This window comes from Corvus moneduloides, chromosome 2, assembly GCF_009650955.1.
Source record: "Corvus moneduloides isolate bCorMon1 chromosome 2, bCorMon1.pri, whole genome shotgun sequence".
NCBI lineage: Eukaryota > Metazoa > Chordata > Aves > Passeriformes > Corvidae > Corvus > Corvus moneduloides.
In genome coordinates this window covers 71,192,925-71,216,569 of record NC_045477.1, presented here as the reverse complement: position 1 = coordinate 71,216,569, position 23,645 = coordinate 71,192,925, and the positions used below count along the sequence as shown (strand labels likewise).

At 36.5% G+C, this 23,645-nt stretch overlaps 1 protein-coding gene across 1 annotated transcript in view; it reads left to right on the top strand.

The window, feature by feature from the left end:
• Positions 1-23,645, top strand: part of MYCBP2 (MYC binding protein 2) — a 382,709-nt gene that overhangs the window by 56,164 nt on the left and 302,900 nt on the right. Inside the window, 6 exon segments of the mRNA XM_032099995.1 lie at positions 6,615-6,722; positions 13,947-14,066; positions 14,808-14,889; positions 20,755-20,872; positions 22,811-23,015; positions 23,378-23,531. Of these exon segments, the coding sequence (XP_031955886.1) occupies positions 6,615-6,722; positions 13,947-14,066; positions 14,808-14,889; positions 20,755-20,872; positions 22,811-23,015; positions 23,378-23,531 (787 nt within the window).

Sequence of the window (23,645 nt, the reverse complement as noted above, 5' to 3'; positions counted from 1 at the left end):
GAACAGTGTTTTACACATACTTAGAGATCTTGATTTATATAATCAGGTATGAATATTTGATTTTACTAAAGTTTGGGAGAGGTGTACAAGCACAAGTCAAGTGCTGGGAGTATACTGATTTTTAAGTAGTCTAATTGTTTGTGCTTCTTTACCAAAGCTCCAGTTACAGTGACCTCTGATTTAAAAAATATGTTCTCGTGGTCCACTTGAATTAAGAGAAAAAATGATGGTTATGTCTGCAGGTATGACAATCATTTAATTCCTTCACAAGATCAATAGTGGTCTCTTGTATTGAAGAAGATAAGAATGCTCATCTTTATTTGCATTTATCTGAAAATTCAAACTGAATTTAAATGTTCTGAGTAGACGTAGTTGTCATTAATAGCTGCAACATCAATGACCTGGTTCAATGTTACTATCGCAAGCAACTAACTCATTTCTCAAACATTATCCAAGTAGCCTGCCACTGTTTTAAAGGACCTGTATACATGCTGCTCAGGAGCAGTGCACCAAGTAACTTCAGAAATTTTAAGTGCTTATGCTGAAGATTTCTTTGTTTTTTATCTTGAAATGAGTCACAAATTATAGTTGCTGCGATGGAATTCTAAGCAGTAAATAATCTTTGTTTCAAATCAGTTTTTCACGTTGCTTTACTCAAGAAAGAAGTTCTATTTTAGTGGGGAAAAAAAATAGATCCTCTAAATTAATAGTGGAAAAGAAATGTTTCAGTCTGGGATAATAAATAAACTATTTTTAAAAATTTGTAAGTTCCTTAATATTTATTATATTTCTTTGCTCTTTTCCATGCATGAGTGACTGTGACAAGCAGTGAAGAGGGCTCAAAATCAATTCTGCATTTTTGAGTTGGGTGTGTGACCTTCTGAGAAATAAAGCCAGGTGTATTCATCACAGCTTCTGCTAAATCATAATATCTCAACATAATTATTGATGGAATTATCTCTGCTTTTCACTCTATCTGTATTTCTGGTGAGAAGTGAAGGAGCTGATTTTCCACATGGTGAAGTGTTTGTTGTTTTTCAAACTGGTTTGGGGCTTGATGAGAGAAGTGAGGGATGAGTATGGAAATAGTTGCACTTCATTGTTCTCTGTGGCAATGAGGAAGTTTTGTATGTTAGAATATGGTTAGATTATTTTTACTTTCTTATGAAACGAATTTTTTCATTATGGGGGTGTTAAATTATGCCTTACTTAATACATTACAGAAACGTGTGGGCCACATTGTACTATTAATGTAATGAACCTCAGACTAGCGTTTTCTGAGGGGAGCTAATCTTGAAAGCTGTTCGTGCAACTTTTTCAGATTGGTATTTGAAGTAATAGATTTTGGAATAGTCAAAGATTCCAATTTATCACTTGAAGATAATTCTGAGGGCGGGTTTCAGAAGATAGATTGTTTAAAATAGCTTTTTAAACTGTATTTAACTAATAAGCTAAAAAATACAGAAATGGTTCTCAAAACAGTGATAATAAATGGTCTTAACGCTTCACTGGTATTTCACTACTACTCTTTCTCAGCCTATGATATAAAACCTCTAGATGCTCATTACTGAGATGAAGATTTGGTGTGTAATTAAGGCTTAGCTTTTGATGCCCTTACAGAGAAGGAAAATTAATTTTCATCAGTCCTACTCTACTTGCAACAACAAGGAATCCATAGAAAATTGATTAATTTTAGTCAAAGCTGCTCTGTTTTGAGACAATATTATCTGAGGCTGCATAGATTTGGGCATTTTTTCATTTTTCTGAAGTGTAACTGATTCAGTTAATTCAGTGATTAGTTTTACCATGGTAGGCTAAGAATCATAAATCTGTTTAACATCTGCACAAGCCACTCTGAGCTTGGAATCAGTTGTCTGTTCGTTGCCTGAACATACGCATAATGCAGAGCAGAACTATCTATACAAGTGCAATATTACTTATTAAATAATACTGCAACTTTTTCTTACGGTTTTAGTTAAATGTTTATTTTGATGACATGCTTTCACTGTTAAATTTGTTTCAAAGTTCTTCAAACAAACCAAAACCAATCAAAAAACCCCTACCTTTTCCCTTGAAACAGTATCAAACTCATACATGACTTTTTAAGAATGCTTTCAAGAGAAAGCTGTAGGCTTTTGCCCCTAATGACCATCAGGTATGGTTCTGTGAAGTTACATGTTGTATTTGAGTCTGAGATTCCTTTCTGAAAGAGCTAATTAATTGTTAATGAAACTGATGTTTAAAGTAAAAATATTTATATTGTAGTTTCTGAAGTCAGATTTGTAGTAGACTCAATAAGAACAGTTCTGGTTAATATTTGCTGGTTTAATTTCATGTATTTATATATGGAAATACATTGTTCATATATATTTAACAATATATAAGAAGTCAAGTATTCAGAAGGGAGAAGGGCTCAAAATTAAGATTATCATAAATCTTACTCCCATCTCATTCTTTTATTGCTCCCATATTGCCCTGCATGATTGTTTTGGCTAGTGTGTATCTCTTTTTCCCCTTTAAAAGGCCTTAATTTTTCTTCCACACCTGATTTGCACAATTTTAATGTTGCTTTAAGACTACAGGAAGAGGCATCTTGTCTTTATTGACAATGTTTTGAACAAAAGAAGCAAACTGCAATTAACATTAATTTCGGCACATAACATTCTCCATGAATTTTTTTGCCTTATTAATAAATTGCCAGTCATAGTCTGAAAAAATACAGTTTTTAAAGAACATGTGCCATAACTATTATCCCTGCTCCATAAGAATACTAATTTTTTTTCTTTAAAAGGGCTTTATAGATGCGACATTATATCCCTATGTTTTCCACTTTTAGTGGAACTGAAGTGAAACGTTTGTCTCCAATTCCATTTTCTGAAATATTTTTTCTTTAAAAAGTTATCTAACAGGTCAACAACCTGTTGACCTGTTAGATAACTAGTTGCCTATATTAGGGTTTTGTCTCCCTACTTTATTACTAAAACCCAGCCAACCAAAAAAAAACCCTTTTGCTTGGCCTCTTTCAAGAAGCCAAAAATAGGTTTTTACAACAGAGGGTGTGATCTAATCTAGGATTTTGCTCTGCAACCTGAATTTATACTGCTTTTCTGTCTGTGTACCTCATGATACATGTCATCATGTACTATTTTTCCAGATAGCCTGCTCTGTTCAGTGCACTGGTACAGAAGTCAGCATTTGAGATAATTGAGTTCAGTCTCCTGTAATCAAAGGTTGCCAAATAGCATTTGTTTAGCGTGAGGTACGAGAAAAAATCCAAGTATGTGTAATAAAATCAAACATGAAACTCTTTCATAGTTGTGTCTAAGTGCTTAGATGACCAAGAATGCCAAAGCAAGTAAGTGCATGCATGTAGGACGACATAATTGTGTACGTTTTTCTGTAGTCTACTGCATTATTTAATAAATGCATTCTATTTGCAGAAAATGAAATTATTTCTGTGATTAAATGTATGTATTTTTATGCTTTCAATTCCCTGCCAATGTCCATTTTAAAAGGTCTGGACCAAGAAAGGAAAGCTAGTCTTGACATTTCAGCTAGGGCTGTTTAGCATCTCAGCTTAGCTATGGAAAAACAGTCTGTGAAGGGTGAGAGTGAATGTCATTTTGCATCATGTAGTGACTGATTTAAAATAGCTCTATAGTCTACCAGTGACTCGTCTTTGCTTATCTCTGTCACTTGATCTTCTAAAACAGAGACTGGTAATAGATTGTTATTCCCCATGCAGATCTACCTTAGAGGCTTCTAGAAGAGTTTTCCAAATAATATGCCGCAGGCATTTTTTAACAAATTAAAGGAAGTATCTAATGTGTGGCTGGATTGTTACACCAGAATATTCGTGGTACCTAGACTCTGCTCTCTTTGTACAGGCAACCTCAGATGTAAGCAGAAAGCAGATATGGTCTCCATGAATTGTTCTAGTGTTCTGTTGCCTGTGTTATTTTGGAGGGAGAAGGAGGTACTTAACGCCTTGCCAGCACATGACCAAGGAGGCAGACATCACAATGCAATCAAAATGTAGATGTTTCCTATTTTATTATGATCATGTTACAGATTTAACATGCACAAAAAGCCAAAGAAGATAACAGACCTGTGTTACATGGATTTGTGTACAAGTTACTATGAAATGGCAATCTATTGCATTTAACTTTATTTTGGATTCAAGTTCTTTACATAATGGTAAATAGTGTATAGGAATATCCAGAAGCAAACACAAGTCCCGCAGTGGTCAGAAGGTTACATTGTCGTGGAATTGTTGCCCTGACTAGAGGAGTGTGATTCAGATGAGTAGCTTGGAAACTGATGGCAGCTGTGTGCTGGCACCATGCTGGAGCTGGCAGCCACTTATGCTTACTAAACTTCCTCTGTCTTACAAATATCCTGTAGTCCTTTTGCTCACCCTCCTGTACTTCACTTCCTTCTGTCCTCCTGAAATTCTCTTTTATTATCTTTGCTCTTAGCACTAAAATGCCAAAGGCTGCCTTCAGGTTTGTATCTCATTCCCTGCATTGTTTGTTTTGCAAGCATTTTTTTGGAACTTAAGAATGTTTGCCTCACTTATTTTGAGATCACTTTAGTCCCCCACAAATTTTTCAGATCTACACACTTCAAGCCACTCTTTTTGCAGTCCTTGCATCGCTTTTTGCAACTTTGTTAATGTGAGCTTCACTTTTGTAATGTTGTACTGTCCATTCTCTATTTCTTCAGCTTTTAATTTCATTAGGAACTTGTCAGTAAGTAAGTCCCACTACTTTTGCCTTATTTTTTCGTGCTCTTCATTCACATTTCCTCTGTATCATTTGTCCTTCAGACATTTTTAGCTTTCATAATCTGCTTGTCATTCATCTCTTGCCCTTTTTGCCTTTTCCTGGTGTGCCTCAGTATTCTCCTCATTATATCCCCTCCAACTTGGTAAGAGGCAAAATGTGGTGTAATTTTTTGTATAAGTCAAAACTGTGGTAAGTAGAATATTAAACACAGCACGTGACCTGGCAGAAGGTAATGTTTACCAAAAGCGTATCTATTAAATGGAAATTCCAGTTCAGAGGAGACTGTGAAAAGGGGGAGCACAATATAGCAAGACAACTGAAGGAAGAATCTGCAGGATGAAGGTAAATCAAAAGCAAATGATCATCCTTGATTAGGAGAAGGAGCTCTGAATTAGCAAGAGGATCTGTTCTGGAATAAGGAGAGTCCAAATAAATACAGTAGAACAAAAATAAAAACTCTATGCTGTGTGCAGAAACAAACATGATTGAGGAGGTTTTGGGCCATTATATTATCTAATGTGTATGAACCTCTAAGCTGGGGGATAGACAGTAGTGTATTTTTAAAACATTTCTCATTTTGATTTTTAAGTAAATGTTAAAATTTGGGAGCTTCTCTGTATGAAGACCGGTTTCCTTATCCGAAGGTTCAAAAGCTACATAGATTTGACCTAACTTCTCCTTAAATGTCTATCCATGCTGTTTAGTATTAGTGAAGGAGGGTGATGGTCTAAAGTTGATAGCAGAAAACCTGAGGCAATGGGCATTTATGAAAAGTTAACCTACATTGTCTTGTTAATAAGGTTCAGCTAAGGAATGAGTGTATCAATGAATCTGCAGAAGAAGAACGAATATTTGTATTCAAAGTTTTGCATAAGCAGTTTATAAACACAGCAGTCTGATTTGGGGTGTTTTTGTTTAGTGTTCATGGCTGGATTTGGGAACCTGTGGAATTGAGTGTCACTTGGAAGAATTAGTTGCTCCTGATTCATGGTTTCCGTTGAATCTGAGACTTCTGAAAGGACAAGAAGTGTCCAAAAAATTATTGGTGGCATGCTTAACCTAAAAACCAGGAGAAATACAGATTTAAGAAACAAATTGCTTATCCGTGACCTGTTTATACTCAGCCTCAATTAAGCATAGTACCTCACTGCCTAAGTCTAGATTTTTAAAAAGAAAAAGGAATCTGGAAAAAGTTCTAAATACATGTATCATTGCTTTCTTTAAATCAAATCTTCTCTTGAAGGCCTTTAAATAGGTGGGAAAATATTTTTAAAATAAATGGATTGTCAAAATTACTAAGTAGGTAAGAAAAGAGTCATATGATTTGAATAACTTTCTTCATGAAACATGTAACTTTTTCTTTAAAAGTGATAACTCTGCATCTTAAATATAGTAATTACAAACAAGTTTATGGTGGTGGTGGTTTTTAAATTTAACATTTATCTTATGATCTTGTTCCAAATCAGTATTTTGAATGTTACGTTGTAGGATGTAAGGCATGATAATTATTATCTTTTGATGACAGTAATGGGTATTTGCTATCAAATTTTAGTCTAGTTGTGAGTATGTTGTATTTCCACTGGTTGCAGTACAGTTGCATACTTAGAAATTCAGGTAAAACTATCACTATGGGACACTTATTCATTTTTTGCATAAGTTACCAAGAAATGGTAGCTTTCTTATATTTTAAAGTCTTTTGAATTTAAGAAAACAAGATTATAATTATTATTCTTTTTGTTTTTTCATTGCTTTTAATTTGAATTTTGTTTAACGCACTGTTTCCATTTTGTGAGCTTTCCTATGCATGTGCAAAATGTTTCTCCTCAGGCCCCCTTGTAATTCCTGGTCCTATTTTTATGAACCATCGAGAACAGGCTCTAGCCAGAATCAGACTCTCTCCAGCACCGCTAAAGCATAAACGGGACAAGCACAAAGGTATTTGGTCTTCCTTATTGACTAGGGTGGAAATAAGCCCAGCCTCCCAGTCACTTCTTCCAGGCGCTGCATCTGTCTTTTCAAAGAGCTGCACAAAATGAGTTCTGCCTTTCTTCCTGTTAGTATCTTGTTACCTGAGGAGAAAGAAAATGCATTTAAATGTTGACCTTTCTTTAGAAGTGTAAGTGTTAATTAGTCTGCATTGTCTGTTTTTCTTTCCCCCTTTTTTTTTTTGTGAAATATGCATTGTCTTTGTGTGGCTTCTCTCATTTCTAATGCTGTCTCATTCCTAAGGTTCTTAATTTTTACTATAGGAAACTCTACATGTTAAGAGTGACTCAAGACTGTTGCACTGAACTTGTGTTGGGTTTTCTTATCCTTTGTGTTGTCTATTTGGGGTGATTACTTAAAAATATCAATTCCAGGCTTGTTAATTCTGGCATAAATCTTTTCATAGGTATGTTATCTTTCAACTAGAGAAATATTTGGAATAACGTAAACATTACTTTTTGCTGACTTTGAATGGTGAGAATACAAATGAAAGTACAGGTTTTTCTCTGCAATTTTCTTGAGTTAAATGTTTTTTACAGAGTATAAGTATGGAGGTGTCTTTATATTTCAGACATTTTTGTATGTGTGGCAAGACAATTCATTATATCTTGGATTTCTAAGTGTGTCATTTGTTCAGATATAAATGACTTACATATTTCTTAGAAAGTGGTAATGTATTACTAAAAATTTCAACTGAACTTACTGAAGTTGAGCTGTCTCAAATCTAATCGTAGTTTGTGTATGTCTGTGTACTGATCTGTCTGTACATACGTACATAAATAAAAGATAAATATGTAAAATGGAGACTACAGACCTGATCAAAGTAGGAAGCTCTTAAAAATCATGAACCCAGAATGCTTCAACTATTTTCTGAAGAATAGCTATATATTAATAGAGTTAGTATGGCATTTCAGTTGAATTAGTAGGAGTTACTGATAGTATTTGGCATGTATCTAAACATGTATGACAAACTGTATGTCGGTTTGAAGTCTTATGGGATAAAGTTTCAGTGTGTATGGGTGATAGGCTTGCTGAATTTTGAACATACTGGATTGTGAAATCATCTTAAGTTTATTTTATGGAAATGAAAGCAAAATGTGATCCTTTGAATCTGCATAACATTCAGTCTTTTTGGAAGGCATATTGTCTGAGCTTTAAATCATGATGGATTTAGTTGAATAACCTGTCATAATCTCACTGGAGAGACTGCATGCTGAAAGAGAACATACTGAATCGTAAGTGTTGTTACATTAGTGACAATTTGCTGATGGCCATTAATCTTGAGCTGGTTGCTACTGCTGGTTGTACTGCAAACCCTTGACTCCACAGGCAAGTACATAAAGGAGTGTGCTTGTCCTGCCTACATCTGTGCTTTTTTGGCATGTGTTGGTCATTGATCACTTCAGATCAAGTATCTCTTTACAAGAGATATATTCATTAGTGTCAGTTTGAGGCTTATGTTGCTTCTTGGAGTTGTAAGAACAGTGTAAAGGTCTGTGTTGGGCTGCAAGATTTTTGTCAGATACGCCCTGTAGAACTGAGCATTTATTTTTCTTTCAGGAAGGCTATATGCAAGGAAATACTCAGTTTATTTTAGTTCTTTGTGTCTTATGCTGAACAGATAAGGAGGTTTTCAAGTTAACTTTGAGACCCTTCTCTGCCTCAGAGGATGGCCTCTCAAAAGACAGCCATATATTCCACTAGGAACTAGAAATACCCCTTAACTTCTTGAAGAGGTTTCAAAGGAAAAAGGAAAACTGGTGAAGTGGGTTCTTATCCAAGTAACAGGCAAGGTGGGAATTGTGAAAAATATAATGTATATTTCTTACCTTAGAAGGTGTGCCTCTTTTCTAGAGGCAAAATGTAAAAGAATAATAGAGCAATGAGGCAGAGATAAAAGGACATTATCACACTGAAATCAGCAAGTTCTTGTGTTTTATTTTTGAGTGTGATGCTTTCCAAACCCTTCCTTCCTTCAGATGCTTCTGCTATAGTAGTCTTCTTTACACCAAGCAGACCTTCAAGATCCTTGGGCAAGGAACATTTAGTTCACTGGTACTTACCTGTTGCCATTTCTCTGCTTGCAGCTGCAGAACTTCTCTTGATAATGATACTTAAACTTGAATGTGGACAACTTCTTCAGAACTGACAATTACGGTCTGATATAAAAAGTGTATTTGATATGTATTTGTACATATTGTCAAATCATGGAGTCATGGAATGGTTTGGGTTGGAAGGGATGTTAAAGATCATCCAGTCCCAACCCCCTGACATGGACACCTTCCATTAGATCAGGTTGCTCAAAGCCCCATCCAACCTAGCCTTGAACACTTTCTGGGGTGGGGCATCCTTGATTTCTCTGGGCAACCTGTTCCACTGCTTTATCACCCTCAGAGTAAAGAAATTTTTCATGATAGTCTACATGTCTACCACTTGTGGAATTCCTCTGTTTGATCGTTGAGTTGAAAACTCCTTCAACTTCATTGAAACAGCTGTTTTTTTAGAAATCTTGCCATTATCATTTGCTCCTTTCACATTTGTAGAGTCTGCATATCAAGATCCTTGTTACTGCAAAAAAACTACATAATTAAGCATAGTCTTCCTGATCTGTGTCTTCTGTGTCTTTCACAATTATTAATAGAAAGGATTAGGTACAGCATTTTGGGTATTCATGGAGTGGTTTGACACTAAGAAGAAAAATGAGCTTCGGTAGTGGGTTTCCAGTCTACATCTCCAATCCCTGTGGATTCCCATAACTGGGGATCTAAGTGAAAAACATTAATGCAAGTCTGTAAAATTTTCTCAACTGCAAAAATGAACCGAGTAGCAATTAAAAACAAAGTAGGCTTTTTGAGTGAGCTAAGATTCAGCAATTTGAATGCTAACTTTTTCCTGTATTTGGAAGTAGTGGTAAATGTTCTAAGGAATATGAAACAAATACCCTCAAAAAGACAAAGACTAGGTGAAGCTGAACCTGCATGAATGGAACAAGATATAGGTCAACCATTTTGCAAACACTAAGACAAAATCACCAGATGTTCAAGAAAACTTACTTGGAATTTGCTTTTTAACTTTTTAGCTAAGATACCATGTGAAAGGCAGAGTAGTTTGAAGCACTCACTGGAGTGAGACAGCTGACAAGGAAAAACCTACATCTAAGATTGAGTTTATAATTAGAACGTGAGTTTCTTATCACTTTATTGTATGTGTTATGCACTTGTGATTCTGCATATTTCACCTATAAACTCAAGTAAGCTCTGTAGCAACCCCTCAAGCATCCAACAGACTAAATTTTTTTGCTGTTCTCATAGGATGGATGATTTTCACAACCAGAGTATATTCTCTTCCCCCTGCACTGTAGCTATAAAATTGGTTACAGATATTTCAGCTGAAGCCTGGGGTAGACAGCCAAGAAACTGCAGGCACAGGCTGATTTGTTAAAGTAATGTTATATATAAAGTCTGTAAATTATATTATGGCATTCAGAACACCCTGTGAGGGCTGGACAGCACAGAGACTAACCGGTAACTTGACCAATATGCTTTATTTGGGTAATTCCTGCTGAACAAAACAAAGGTTTGTTGGCATACAATGTGGTCTGAAGAGACAGTTACTGTAAGAATTTTTAATGTATGGTCATATTGCATTAAAGCTTTTCGTCTGTGGAGAGAAGCTACATATTTAACTTAAACGTGCTTCTTCTCTCTTCCAAAGATGGATGGTAAGTTAGAAATTGAATGCATCACCCTTACTGCTGGGGAACACTAACGAAATCCTTTTCCTCTGGTCTGGGCCAAGCAAGAGTCCACAGTGTCATTCTGTAATGATGTTGGGTTTGGGTTTTTTGCTAGAAGTAGTCTCATTTAAAGCTTATTATTTCACTTGCTATTGGGACTGAATGAGCTTTTCCTTTTTCCTGGAAAGCAGTAGTTTTCTTGGCAGCAATGTCAGCCAAGAGAACTTCTAAGCATGTTTAACGGAGGAAGAAAATTGTCTTCAGGAGCTAAGAATTTTCTGAGGAAAACTGAGTGGTGGTGGGGATTGGTTGGTTGTATTTGCAGTTCCCTCTCTTTCTTTCCCTAACTTTGAGATACCAGAAATGAAAACCAATCACTGTGAAGTTGTTAACGGAGCACACCCCTCAGTGTTAACAGCAGGAAGCACTTCACAGCTTTTCCTTGGTGCTTTCTTCTCTCTCAGAGAGATGGAGTCAAAATTTCTGTTCAGTGGTACACCAGCTGGATAACACTGGAGGTACTAACTTGCTCTGCCTGAAGGTTCCATGCATCCAAAAAGAAGAGTCTCTGCTTCAGTAGTCTCTTTATGCTTCCCTTTCAGGAACAGTTGTTTTGATAGTACTTTTAATGAAATTTAAAAGTGCACAATTGTTGGAAGAAAAACTAATGTGTATCTCCCTGGTTATAGTTGTTCCTTGACACATGCAAATAAGCTTTCAGCATCCACCTTTGACTTTCATTTTTTAAAAGAATTTGGACTGTTTGAAAGCAATGGAAGGAAAGGGGATGACCCCGTTTGTTTGCAGCCTTACCTCTAAGCGTAAGTTCTCCTAGCCAGTGCTGCTGGAAAAATGATACGTATTGGCCATGTAATGGAGTAACAGATAAACAGCATAGGCCAGAGGTATTGCTCTAAAAGTAAGTAGTGTGATATTCTATTTGGCTTTGTATATTTTAGTCAAAAGACTTTTTTTTTTTCCTAAACAAGACTAGCTGTTTTAGTTGCAAGGATTTTGTACTTAGCAACACATAAATTATCAAGTGCTTATCAAGTTCTGAAGATCCAAACAATTCAAAACTCTTGAGGCAGTTACTAACCATGCTGCATAGAAGGCTGAGAGGAATTCCATTTTCAGTTAAAAAGATTCCACACTTGAACAAAGTAAGATATGGTTGAAAGACAGTTGCTTCTATTCCTGCATTCTCAGAGCCTTTGAGAAGTTTGCTTTGGAAATTGAAAATGCCAACTTTGTAAAACTTTATCCTTTAAAATAATTTTATTTCTCAGATAAGGATTTGCAAAACATGTTTCATGTGGAGGTACTTGTCTCTACATCTTGCACACTAATATATAGTGTTTCGTCAAGGGGAGTATGCATTATGCTTTCATTTACAACTTTGGAGAAAATGGGAATATATCTAGAATCATGTTTCATTTAAAAGTAGTATCACATTTATCAACTGAGAAAACAGCAATCCTCAACTTTTTATGAGTAGTTTTTGAAGCCCTTTAGAGCAGGATGTTTTTCTTACAATGAGGCAGAAAATGCACGTGTGCCTCTTTAAGTTTCTGCAGATCACTTGATATTCTGTTGTTACATGACCAGAAGACACCTGCTGCTGCTAATGTGACTGCATAGGTGATGTGGTTGCTCCATGCCCAGTGTGTTTCACTGTAGGAGGTGCTTGCAGCCATGACACATTCTTACTGGACATGTGTATTCCTGGCAGCTGATTATTCAAGTGCATTTATGCAGTGGGAGAGCTCACATTTTTCATTAGTCAGTGGTGTCTGAGGGAGGAGGGGAGATGGTGGCCACAGGTGACTTCCAGAAGAATTAGCTTTTCTCTGTTTCGATCTGAAAAGCTTGTATGAAATGGAGAAGCAGTAGGTAGGGCATGTAGAGTTTAATGCAAAAGTAGGCATAAAAAGTTCAAAGGTATTGTATTTGAGAAGTAGTCAAACTGTTAAATACTGTGAGCTGCTTAAGGCAGAATTACAGGACTAGGAAGAACTAATTTTGTGACTGTGGTTGTTGTTAAATGGTGAGTCAGTCTCTTTGTATTTGCTTTTGTTATTTATACCAAAGAAAGCGGCACACAGACCTTCAGAAACATTTCTTCTAATTTGTGTGCAGTCTGGTAGTACACAACCTCAAAAATCCCATGGCAATTCTGAGAGACAGGGGTTTTTTTTACTACATATCCATTTCTTACATACCCAGCATGTAGTGCATGTTTCAAAGGGATACTTTACCTATGCTTTTAAACCTAATTCTTCGAAAGCACTAGCACCTACACACACTGTTCCTTTACAGATGTGAACTATATGCATATTAATGTAATTTCTATACTCAAGTCATCACTAGAAAATAGCTTTGTTCTTAGAACAGTAAGATTTTTTAAAACTGGTATGTAATAAAAGTGTGAAATGACTTTACTGTATCAGCAGTTTCTCTGCAATAAAAAGAAAATTTTGAGCTATATGTATAAAAGCTGGATTTTATTAAAAACATGTAGAAATTCTAAGTATAGATCTAAATTAACAACACCTTGAATTGTTTGAGCAGCAGTTGTTTCCCTGTATCAGTTTTGTTAATAGGGCAGTACTCAGAATTATCACAGAGAGATAGTGCAGTCTTTATGTGCAGTTATTTTTCACTTAAGATATTTCTATCTTTTCTCTATGCTAGATAGTGTGACTAAAGTTTAATAGATGATAGAAACATTCTGATTTCTGGAGAAGATATGCTGCTGTATTGCAAGAAATTTAGGAATAATATATTGCACTTCTGTACTTTTGTCCAATATGGAGGCAGTTTGGCTTTAGGAACCAATAATGTACTTCATACTTACTAAATACATACATGCTTATTAAAGGAAATCACAGAAATTATGTCTAAAAGACAGCAGACACACTCTTTGTGAATTGTCTGCATTGTTAGAAATGAGCTGTGTAAGTAATTGACAGCTACTTAAAACAGGGCCTCTGTGGCCGAGTTGGAGTCAACTAAACTCCTTAAAGTGTAGTAGTTGGAAAAGATAGGCTAGGCTATACCTGTTGAGTTTAACTACAGTGTTGCCTACTTAATAATGCTACCTTATTGAAGAATGAAATGATGGCTATCAAGTAAAGCTTCTGAAGTTTGAATTTTCTGTTTTGCTGGTTCTTTTTGTCTGCTCTTGGGGAAGTTTCTGCTTTAGAGGATATTTTCCAATGTGTACCTTTGTAGTACATTGTTCAGAAATAGAGTTTCTGTTGTCTTTCCACATCTGCTTTGAAGCATTTTGGGCTGTCTCTCTTGCTACTCTGTGAGTTCTCTCTTCTGCTGGACAAGTGGCGGAGTGGGGAGTTATTTATTATCCTTGTTCTATTCATTCTTCTAATACAACTTTATTGGAATGCATAGGATATAATTGTAAGTTTTGTTTATAGATGGAAGTGGAGAAAGAGGTGAGAAGGATGCCAGCAAAATCACAACTTATCCACCAGGGGCTGTCCGCTTTGACTGTGAACTGCGAGCTGTACAAGTCAGTTGTGGATTTCACCATTCAGGTAAAAACAAATAAATCAGTGTTAATTATAATACAGATTTATTTTTTAAGGTTTTCATCTGTGTCTTCACTGCTTTTTGTTCAATTTTTAATATGGATGTATGCAGGACTGTTAAAAGTTGAAAACGTAGCAGGGTTTATTTTGTAGCCTGCTACACTGTCATAGAGACAGAATATCTTCAGTTAAAAGGGATCTACAAGAATCATCGAGTCCAACTCCTGGTCCTGCACAGGACCATCTCGAAGAATCACACCATGTGCCTGGGAGTATTGTCCAAACACTTCCTGAACTCTGTCAGCCTTTTGTGACCACATCCCTGGAGAGCTTATTGCAGTGTTCAGCCACCCCCGGGTGAAGAACCTTTTCTTAATATCCAGCCTAAACCTTCCCTGACGCATTTTGTGCCATTTCCGTACATGCTCTAAAGTAAGATCACCACCCAAATCCCCACATCACCTCCCTGATTCCAGTAATGAAAGGCAACTCACTGTCCTTCAGTGGTGAAAAGGACTATAAGTATCGTATATTGAGTTACATCAGAGCTTGTAAGAAATTTTGGAGTCAGTTTAAAACATCTGCATGGCAGAGCTCTACTCCTGCATAGAGGTGCTAGTTGTGATGGGTTGTGGAATCTTGTCTGAGTCTCTTAGGAATCATTAACTGCTACTCAGAAGGGTAACCAGCACTGGTGCAGTGCTATGTCATGTGTGTATGTCAGAAAAATGCTTTGTTGTTTTTCAGTGGTTTTGATGGAGAATGGTGATGTTTACACATTTGGATATGGGCAGCATGGTCAGCTTGGACATGGTGATGTTAATTCCAGGTAAGCTGGTAATAAAAGGACACGATTGTGTATTACTTTACTGCTGCATAAGTAGTGGCTAAATTTCTGGTTCTCTGTAGCTGGCAAGTGTGAAAATTCAAATATAGACCAAAAAAAGTTGAAAAGCTCTTGTGCTGCACTTACTCCCCATAAGCCCCTGAATATAGATACTGTAACAGTAGTCTTGTACAGTATAAGTAATTTATTTAATACATGAAAGCTTCTGTGCATAGTTACTAGCATTGCTTTGATAATAGTTTGAAAGACTTCTGTCCCTTTAATCCTCCCTGCGTATATGAGAATTACATTGAAGTCTCATTAAGATTTCATTATTTCTGTAAAATACTGCATATACAATAACTCAAATAGTATGATATTGTAAACCTAGATCAACCTGTTCCTGTTTCATCATTGATAAGGGTTCACAGAATAATCACAGATCACAGAATATTCTGAGTTGGCAGGGTCCCACAAGGATCATTGAGTCCAACTCCTATGTGAATGGCCTGTATGAGGATCAAACCCACAACTTTGGCCTTACTAGCGCTGTGCTCTGACCAACTGAGCTAATCTCAGTTCAGTTATGATAAAGTCTCATCTTTTGCTCATCAATTATCTCCCAAATGAAGTCTCTAAGCTTTGGTCTCAGCTGTGTTTTGTAGTCACTTGTTTTGGGTGTTGGCAGAAGAGTGATGTGCGATTTCTCTATGGTCAGTGGAAATAGGGAAGTCAACAGAGCACAGAGACTTACTTGACTAACCAGCCACTGCTTACATGCTTTAGGCAAGCTTAGTAACTCTGTAAACTTGATCTCCATTGACTACAGTGACAGCATAGGTGTCTTTAATGTGAGGCTCAATCTCACCCTTAGTGTCTCATGCTTAGAGTCTCATCTATTCATTAAAGTAAATAAAAAAAGGTGTCCTGTCATAAAAGGAAATGTGATTAAGGTCTTTGGACATGTACATATGCCATATAGTGCACACAGCAGGGGTTTCCATAGTAGGAATCTTTGAGACTTTGTGTATGTCCAGTAATGCTCAGTATCCTTATGTAAAAGGCATACAGAGCAGAGCATCCATGACCTGTCTTCAGTTCTTTCATTTCTCTTGTAGCAGCCAGGTGAAAATTAATGAACATCTATCCTCCTAATCTCTTTGAAGACTTCAAAACCTTTTCTTTTGTCAAGTTCCTGAAGAAATCTTCATCATCTTAAAACTTGCATTGGATTCACTAAACCAAAGGGGGAGAGGGAAGAAAGAAAGTATATTGGAAATGTTGCCTTTTATTGGCTGCTGTGCCTCATAGTAGTCTCTGAACTGTTACCCCTACTCAGTTGGCATTACACTGGTGAATACAGTCTGTGTTTCTGGCTGTGGTGGAGTCATACCACAGACAAGTAGTTTGTTTTTCCTTCTTGGAAATTCTTGGGTAGTTGTTCCAAGGAACAATGGCTTAAACTAGCAATTCAAATCGCTATTAGAATAAGGCCAGTTTCTGTCTTAAAGACTGAAGAATACTGGTAACTTACTGTCACCTATTTCCAGCTTTGATGAAATCACTTGGCTTTTCAGAAGGCTTTGGAGCTATCTGCTGTATTTGTCAGTGTTTCAGGTGGTAAATCCCTACATCTGTTGCTTATTTAGATAGAAACTGGATGAAGACCAAATGTAGTTCCAAGTGAGATCCTAGAGAAGAATATGAAAAATCTTGTGCTGCAGGATAATGCTTGACCAGAAGTAGAAGCTGAGGTGGTACAAGTGACTTGGCACTGACCGTTGTATCATTCTACATCAGACCCTAGAAAGTGTCTGAAAAAAGCCTGGAAGAAATTTGGAGTATGTCCTATGCATGAGAACTGGCTATAGTACTATATTGCTATTTAGCACCATCATTCAAATTATAATTTCTTCATTGATGTACTTCTTTTTCCAGCTTTAAGTAGAGATCTCTCCTCTGTCCTCACAGTAAGGGATTCAGAGAAGGAAACAGGGAATCCTTATGCAGAGTTCCACCTCAGTTGGGACGCAGTGGTGCTCAGATGGCCAGCTCCTGCCAGGTCAGTGGTATGTCAGTCATGCAGTGTGTCACATTGCCTGTATTGACCTCAGGAAGAGCATCATCTTCTGAATGCAGGAACTGATACTCCACTGTATTTTCTGAGAGAGAGAGAAGAGAGAGGAGGGAAAAAAAAAAGTGTTATTTAGGCATCCTTTCAGAGACACTTGTTTTGCAGTATAAAGATTTAGTAGTGAGACTGTATTTTTAAAAGTCTTCAAGTTTTTTGAATTCTGGACACCTGTTCAGACTTGCCTTTCTCCTTAATTAAGGGAATTTTGGACTCCTCTATTAGAGTATTGTAAACACCACAAATTCTTCCTCTACTTCAGTAGGAATGAGGTAGATTACATGCCTTATCAGTAAGCTGGAACCACTAAATTAGTCTGTGTAGGCTTTTTGTTGTAAAATCCACAATGGCAGCTGTTGATGAGCTATTCACTACATGAAAGGTTTGTCAGTCTGTGCTTATATTCTCAAATTAGATGCTGGTGTATAGAAACTCAGTGGAAGCAAGAAATGCTTTGCAGTATCTAGTCTTGGTGGAAAATAGCATGTATTGTGGTCAGGTAAGCGAAGGCCTGTTTGTTACTGATGCTTCTCTCAAGAAGCTGGAACTTAAAACTCCATGATCTTTCTGTTATAGTTCAAAATTTTTCTGCGTTTTTACGTACAAACTCTTGACTTCAGCACTCCAGTAGCAAGCACGTGACCTGACAGTCAAGCTCTAGAAATGGAATGACTGAAGTGATATGATCTAGATAGGATTTTGCTTCCAAAGGTTCAACAATAACAAAACAAAACTGATCAGACCTTCCCTAGATGGTCTGCTATGTTCAGCTTGAAGATAGAGAATAGAGACTATATCCTATTAATAACTCTAGGAGGGGAAAAAAGTGTTCCATCATCTGTTTGTTAGGACCCTGTTTCTAGGTGCATTTTCTGATTATTTTACTCCAGTGGTGGAGTGCAGGTCATATTTACATCTTTTCACTAAATTTCCTCTAAAATGGAGTCATCTCTGAAGTACAAAAATCTCCGTTTTCTCTGTAATGAAATTGTCCAACTCTGCTTGCAAGGAACAGAAATTGCTACTGGTTTCCTTTTAGCCGCTACACAGTAACAGCTCCCAGTGAGCCCGTGTTTACAGCACCATGGTCAGCTGCCCCAAGTGACTTGTTCTGGGACCTGGCAGGCAGCTGTTGGCTGCATAAGTACCATGGACAGCGATTGTTCGAACAGGTCATGCATGATGAATTTTCAAAGATTACAGCTGCTCTCAGAAATGCCTACCCTTCGGGATGGAAGAGGGTTCCCATGTGGACAGCCAGAATGCATCTGGACCTTCTTCAGGATCCTGAGTTAGCTGATGCATGTACGTCTGCTCAATTATTCAACAGTTGTTACGTTTTCCCAAGGGATCTCAGTTTACTTTCTGTATAGCTGAGGTTGGTCTTTTGTGATTGATCTGTGTCATATCCAGAAGCCAAAGATTCTGTGACTTTAAGACCAGCATGTCCTTCCACTCCATCCCAGAAGAATAGTCCTTGTTTTCTTTGATTCAAATGGAGAAACCTTGGTTGTTAAAACTTTGCCCAGAGTCTCTCAGACTCCACAGTGTCTATTCTGAGCTTTCCTGTCTTGAGTTTTGGAGGGATAGGGAAATACTCAATAGTATCACAGACTGTAAATTCCATGTGCACTAGTCAAACTGGCTTACTGTATTTTTTGAAATCCTTTTTCCTTTAACGAAGTGAAAACTAGTTTTCTGCAATTCACGTTTATTTTGTGATGTAGTCAAGTACCTTAAACATTTTTTTCTGTAAACGAACTGATAGATTGTAGTTGGCCATTCCAAAAGCTGGGTGATCTTAATTAAAAAGCCATTTAAGAGGATAATGGATTTCATCTCTCCACATTAGGTGCTGATTTGATTTTGTTCTGCTGTTGCCAAGAGGCTATGAAACACAGCATTCATATAGCTTTGCTGATAGATTCACTTGGAAAAGCAGAAAGATAAATAGTTATGATGATAATAGCTTAGTTTTTAAGCATCAAAAAGGTGAAATATTTGCTTTTTTTATAAACTTATGATTGATATTCTGTGCCTGCAACTATCATAATTTTAAGTGAGGAGAAAAAAAACCCCTTGTGATAAAAATACTTCCTTTTAACAGGAATGCTTTTGGATTAGTTACTAGTTATGTTTTATTTATATTTTGATGTCTTTTTGAGTTTCCTTAATGAGAGGCAAATGTAAACTTTTTGTTTTTAAAATTCCATCATTGGTGTTGCTAAACTTTGCTCTGTGTCTGTGTATAATCATAGTGATGTCCAAATCCTTGTGCCTGTAGACCAAGAAAGCTCCTAAATTTGAGTTATTATCGTAGATTTGTCATGGTATACGTTCTCTGTTTTATTTTATTCTGCCCTTCAGTCCCTGCATCTTCGCTAGTCACCCGCTGAAAGCTACATTTACCACCAAAGAATAATTTTGCTGTGAGCCTATGTTCCTTCTTCTTCAGGTCATCAACCTATCTTCATGCTGCATTCCTCTGTTCCACATTTTCATATCTCTTACCTGTTCACATCTTCCCATCTATCCTTTTTCTGCTGAACACATGATAATTCACCTTCCTCATACTTTCTTGACTTCTATTTTACCTGTAATTCAGCCAGAATCAGAACTTTGAGATGAACTATCTTTTTGCACAGCAGCTGCTAAACAATCACTAGGTAACTGTGGGCTGACCCTTTTTTATTCCAGTGTAAAACAACCTGTTCTTATTTTAGATTAGCCTAATTTTGAAAGGCTGTGTTTGAAAGCAAGTTCAAATAGTGCTGTTATCGTCTGTATAACTCCAAGCCTAATTTCCAAACATAAAATTTTGTGGGATTAACTTGTTCTTCAAATTCACAGTCTTTCTAACTCCACAGGAAATTTGAAGTCTAGGTAGATGTTCATTATGGGATTCAAAGTCTTGTAGGTTTCTGTTCAGTTTGTTGGGATTGAAATCAAAATTTGGTATCGCATACTACTTTTTATCTCTTGTGATCTTTCAGTTTTAAGTCATCAGTTCAAATTTGCTGTGTATCTTGAACGTTTTTTCCTTCATTTTTACTGAAATGGAAAGTTTATTTTCTTATGCCTGTCCATATTTGGGAGACAAATGGATTAGACCTTTTCATATCTCTCTGGAAAATAGTCTGGAAGAGGTCTATTCTTTATTGAGTCTGAGTTTGATGGGAGAGGAGCTGATGGATAGGAGTAGACCTTTATTTCTTTTATAATTCCCTAGCCAGTGATCTTAAGAGGGCTGTAGCAGTATTGCTTCTGGTAACTGTATTAGTGTATCAGCCATATAAGGCTTCGATTGCTTTCAGGGGTTTTTTAACTGCTTAAGTAGAGTTCTCACCACATATTCTACTGCTGCATTTCATTGCAATATATTTTGTATTCATACAAAAATGTACACGTTTATTATTACACTATATTATTGTATCTACACAGCTGTAATTCTACAATTGTATATTAAATTAATAATTCTTATTCTACGCTAATTTATGAGTTTAACTGAAGAGAGGGTCCTTGATCGATTTTCCTGTAGCAGAAGGGCATAAACTTAACTACCTGGTGCAGTCTTTCAAACCTCTGTTTTAATATGTAAGCTGTTTCTTGGCTCTGATTTGCTATAGTATGTGAATCAAGTGGATATATTACAGTGATTGAAATATTTGTAATGCTACTGTATGTTTTAAATGCTACATGACCATGTATTGATATAGAATTAATTTATTTTTATTTAGGGGATGTCCCACTCTGGTGCAAGCATTACCAGGTCCTAGTACACAAGTTACTGCTGGGAGCAACCATACAGCTATTCTCTTAATGGATGGCCAGGTTTTCACATTTGGAAGTTTCTCTGTAAGGAAATGTTACTTACTTATGGGAATAAGCTAGTAGTTAATGTATTGTTCAGAGACCTTCCAACGTGGCTTATACTTGCTGTTATAGAACTATGTATGACTTCTGCATGTCTTTTATGCCTGTTATATTTTAAAATGTAGCCTTTAACATTGTTCTGGTTAGAAAAGCATAATGCCAGGAATTCTTGGTGGGTTTTTTATATTAATGAAGATGGTGATTTAAAACTGTTATTTTATAAGGTGCACCAGTTTTCTCAAACTTAACTGTTTCAAGCTTGATTCTAAGTAAATGTTGCCTATTCTATTACCTGTCTCCATTTGATAGAAAAAGGTGCCCTGGTTTCTTTCATAGAAACTGCAGCGAGTTGCAGAAGTTCTGCTTGCACTTGAGGGGAGGGATTATTGCTCAGTATAACACAGCACAACTCCAGTAGTCTTCTTTCATATTCACATGGTGTATATTTTCCCATGTCCATGTGGAATTCATTCTTATTTTCACTAAATTAGCATTTAAACATTGTTTACTTCCCTTTGTGCCTCCCTGTGATTGCAAAGATGCCCCTCATAGCGATCTCTGCAGTAATCTGTTGTTTTCACGTTCCCTCTAATGTTTTTATTGGTGTCTTTTTTGCAAAAGCTAGAAAATAGGTATTGAGCTATTTTTACATGCTTTAAAAGCTATGTACTTCCAAACACAACAGAAGAGAAATTTAACCTTTTGAAATCTTTTAACCAAAAAAAAAAAAAAAATTAAAAAGTGAAGGCTGAAATTTTGGAAGCAAAAAGTCATATTTTAAATTAAAAGTGAGTAATATTTTGTTGTTTTTCAAACTTTAAGCAAGAGCTTTGGTGTCTGTGTTCCTGTCAAAACTGACACGGACATGTAAAGGTTTAAGCTTTGTTGTCTTGCAGTGAAACCTGGCCTCTGAAAAAAGTTCACTCTCAGAAATGGGATAGAAAACCTTGTCAGTTGACTGAGGGTTTTTTCCATTCTCTAAAAGAAAAAATAGGTTTAGGCCATATTTAGACCACTTGGTTTTTGTGTCTGGTTTTAATATTTTAGTGCTTGAAAGTTTGCTGAAAGCTTCATAATCAGGACAAAATCAAAACAAAGCATGTTACTTGAAAATGTCTTCACTAGATTTACCTACAATATGAAGAAAGAAAAATTAGTAACATGCTGGACAGAAGACATTTGCTGTATATACATGTTTCTTTTCTCTCATCACTTCTTTGGCATGCAGTACATTTTCTGTGCCTGAGGGGGAGGTAGATGGAGCCTGAGCAGGTTTATTGCAGCAGTTCTTTCTACATTCTTAGGTGCAGCATTGGGAACTGTTGGTCCATCTCAGTAACTAGTTATACATAGAGGTATGGCCCTAGATCTCCAGATAAGTGTTCACGAGCATGTGTAGAGGTGCTCGCTGAGGCACTTTATGCTTTTCTTTGAGCAAGTCAAACTTGAGCTATCGATTTCTAGGTGCTTTTGAGAGGTATTTGCTCTAAAAAACTTAGTCGGTATAAGTTCAGAATTGAGTGGAACTTAGACTGTCTCTATCTGAAGATAGATTTTTTTTTCGTATGAATGTATTCCTTGTTTATCACTGATGTTAATCAGATATTGAACATTGTAGGAAAATAATACTTTTATGTTTGATTCTGAAGATGGAGAGGAGGTTTATGCATGATGGAGAGTTTGAGTTGCATTTAACAAAAAGTTTTCTCAAAAACGTAATTGAAAAGGGAGGAGTATATCTGTCAGTAACTTGTTCCTTGTAGTTAAATACGTAACGCTTCGCTTGGACCAGCCATTGCATTTTGAAGGTAGTTTTGTGGTAAAGTCTTTCCAGTTTAGCAGTTTTGTATGATGAAACTATTGAAGTAATTTATCTTTCAGACTTATTGTCACTCACTGATTCTTGCATTCTTTCTACAGAAAGGTCAGCTTGGCAGACCAATTCTGGATATGCCCTACTGGAATGCAAAACCAGCACCTATGCCTAATATAGGCTCCAAATATGGGCGCAAAGCTACATGGATTGGAGCGAGTGGAGACCAGACTTTTCTCCGGATCGACGAAGCTCTCATTAATTCTCATGTGCTTGCTACATCAGAGATATTTGCAAGCAGGCATATAATAGGCAAGAACTCTTCTTTATTATTTTAAATGCTCATAGAAGTACTGGAGGAAAAAAATGAGTTCAGTTGTGTAAACAATAGAGGGAGCAACAAGTCAAAAACAGGAATGGAAGGAATGAAAATATTTTGGCCTTCTAGTTTTACTGCATATGATGATCCTGGCTTCTTTAGAAATATATTTTTTATTAAAAATAATAATGTAAAAGTCTTAACCTTCACTTGCATTTAGATCTTACTAATCTTTAGTTTTTTGTTGTAGCAGTATATCTGTTCTTCCCTACTGTATTAAATGGCATTTTCTAAGCATGGAGCAATAATGAGTGGAGTCTTCACGTTTGTTTGCTCTTTTTGCTCCCTAATCTAGGTTTGGTACCAGCTTCAATATCAGAACCTCCTCCTTTTAAATGTCTTCTGATAAACAAAGTAGATGGCAGTTGCAAAACATTCAATGATTCTGAGCAGGAAGACCTTCAAGGTTCTGGTGTGTGTCTGGATCCTGTCTATGATGTTATTTGGAGGCAAGTGTGGATTACAGCTATTAAACTAGTAATAGAGAAATCCTTTAAAAAATATTTTGCGAGGCTGGAGATTTGATTATTAAATTTACTCATTAATTATTTTCCCAGTAAATG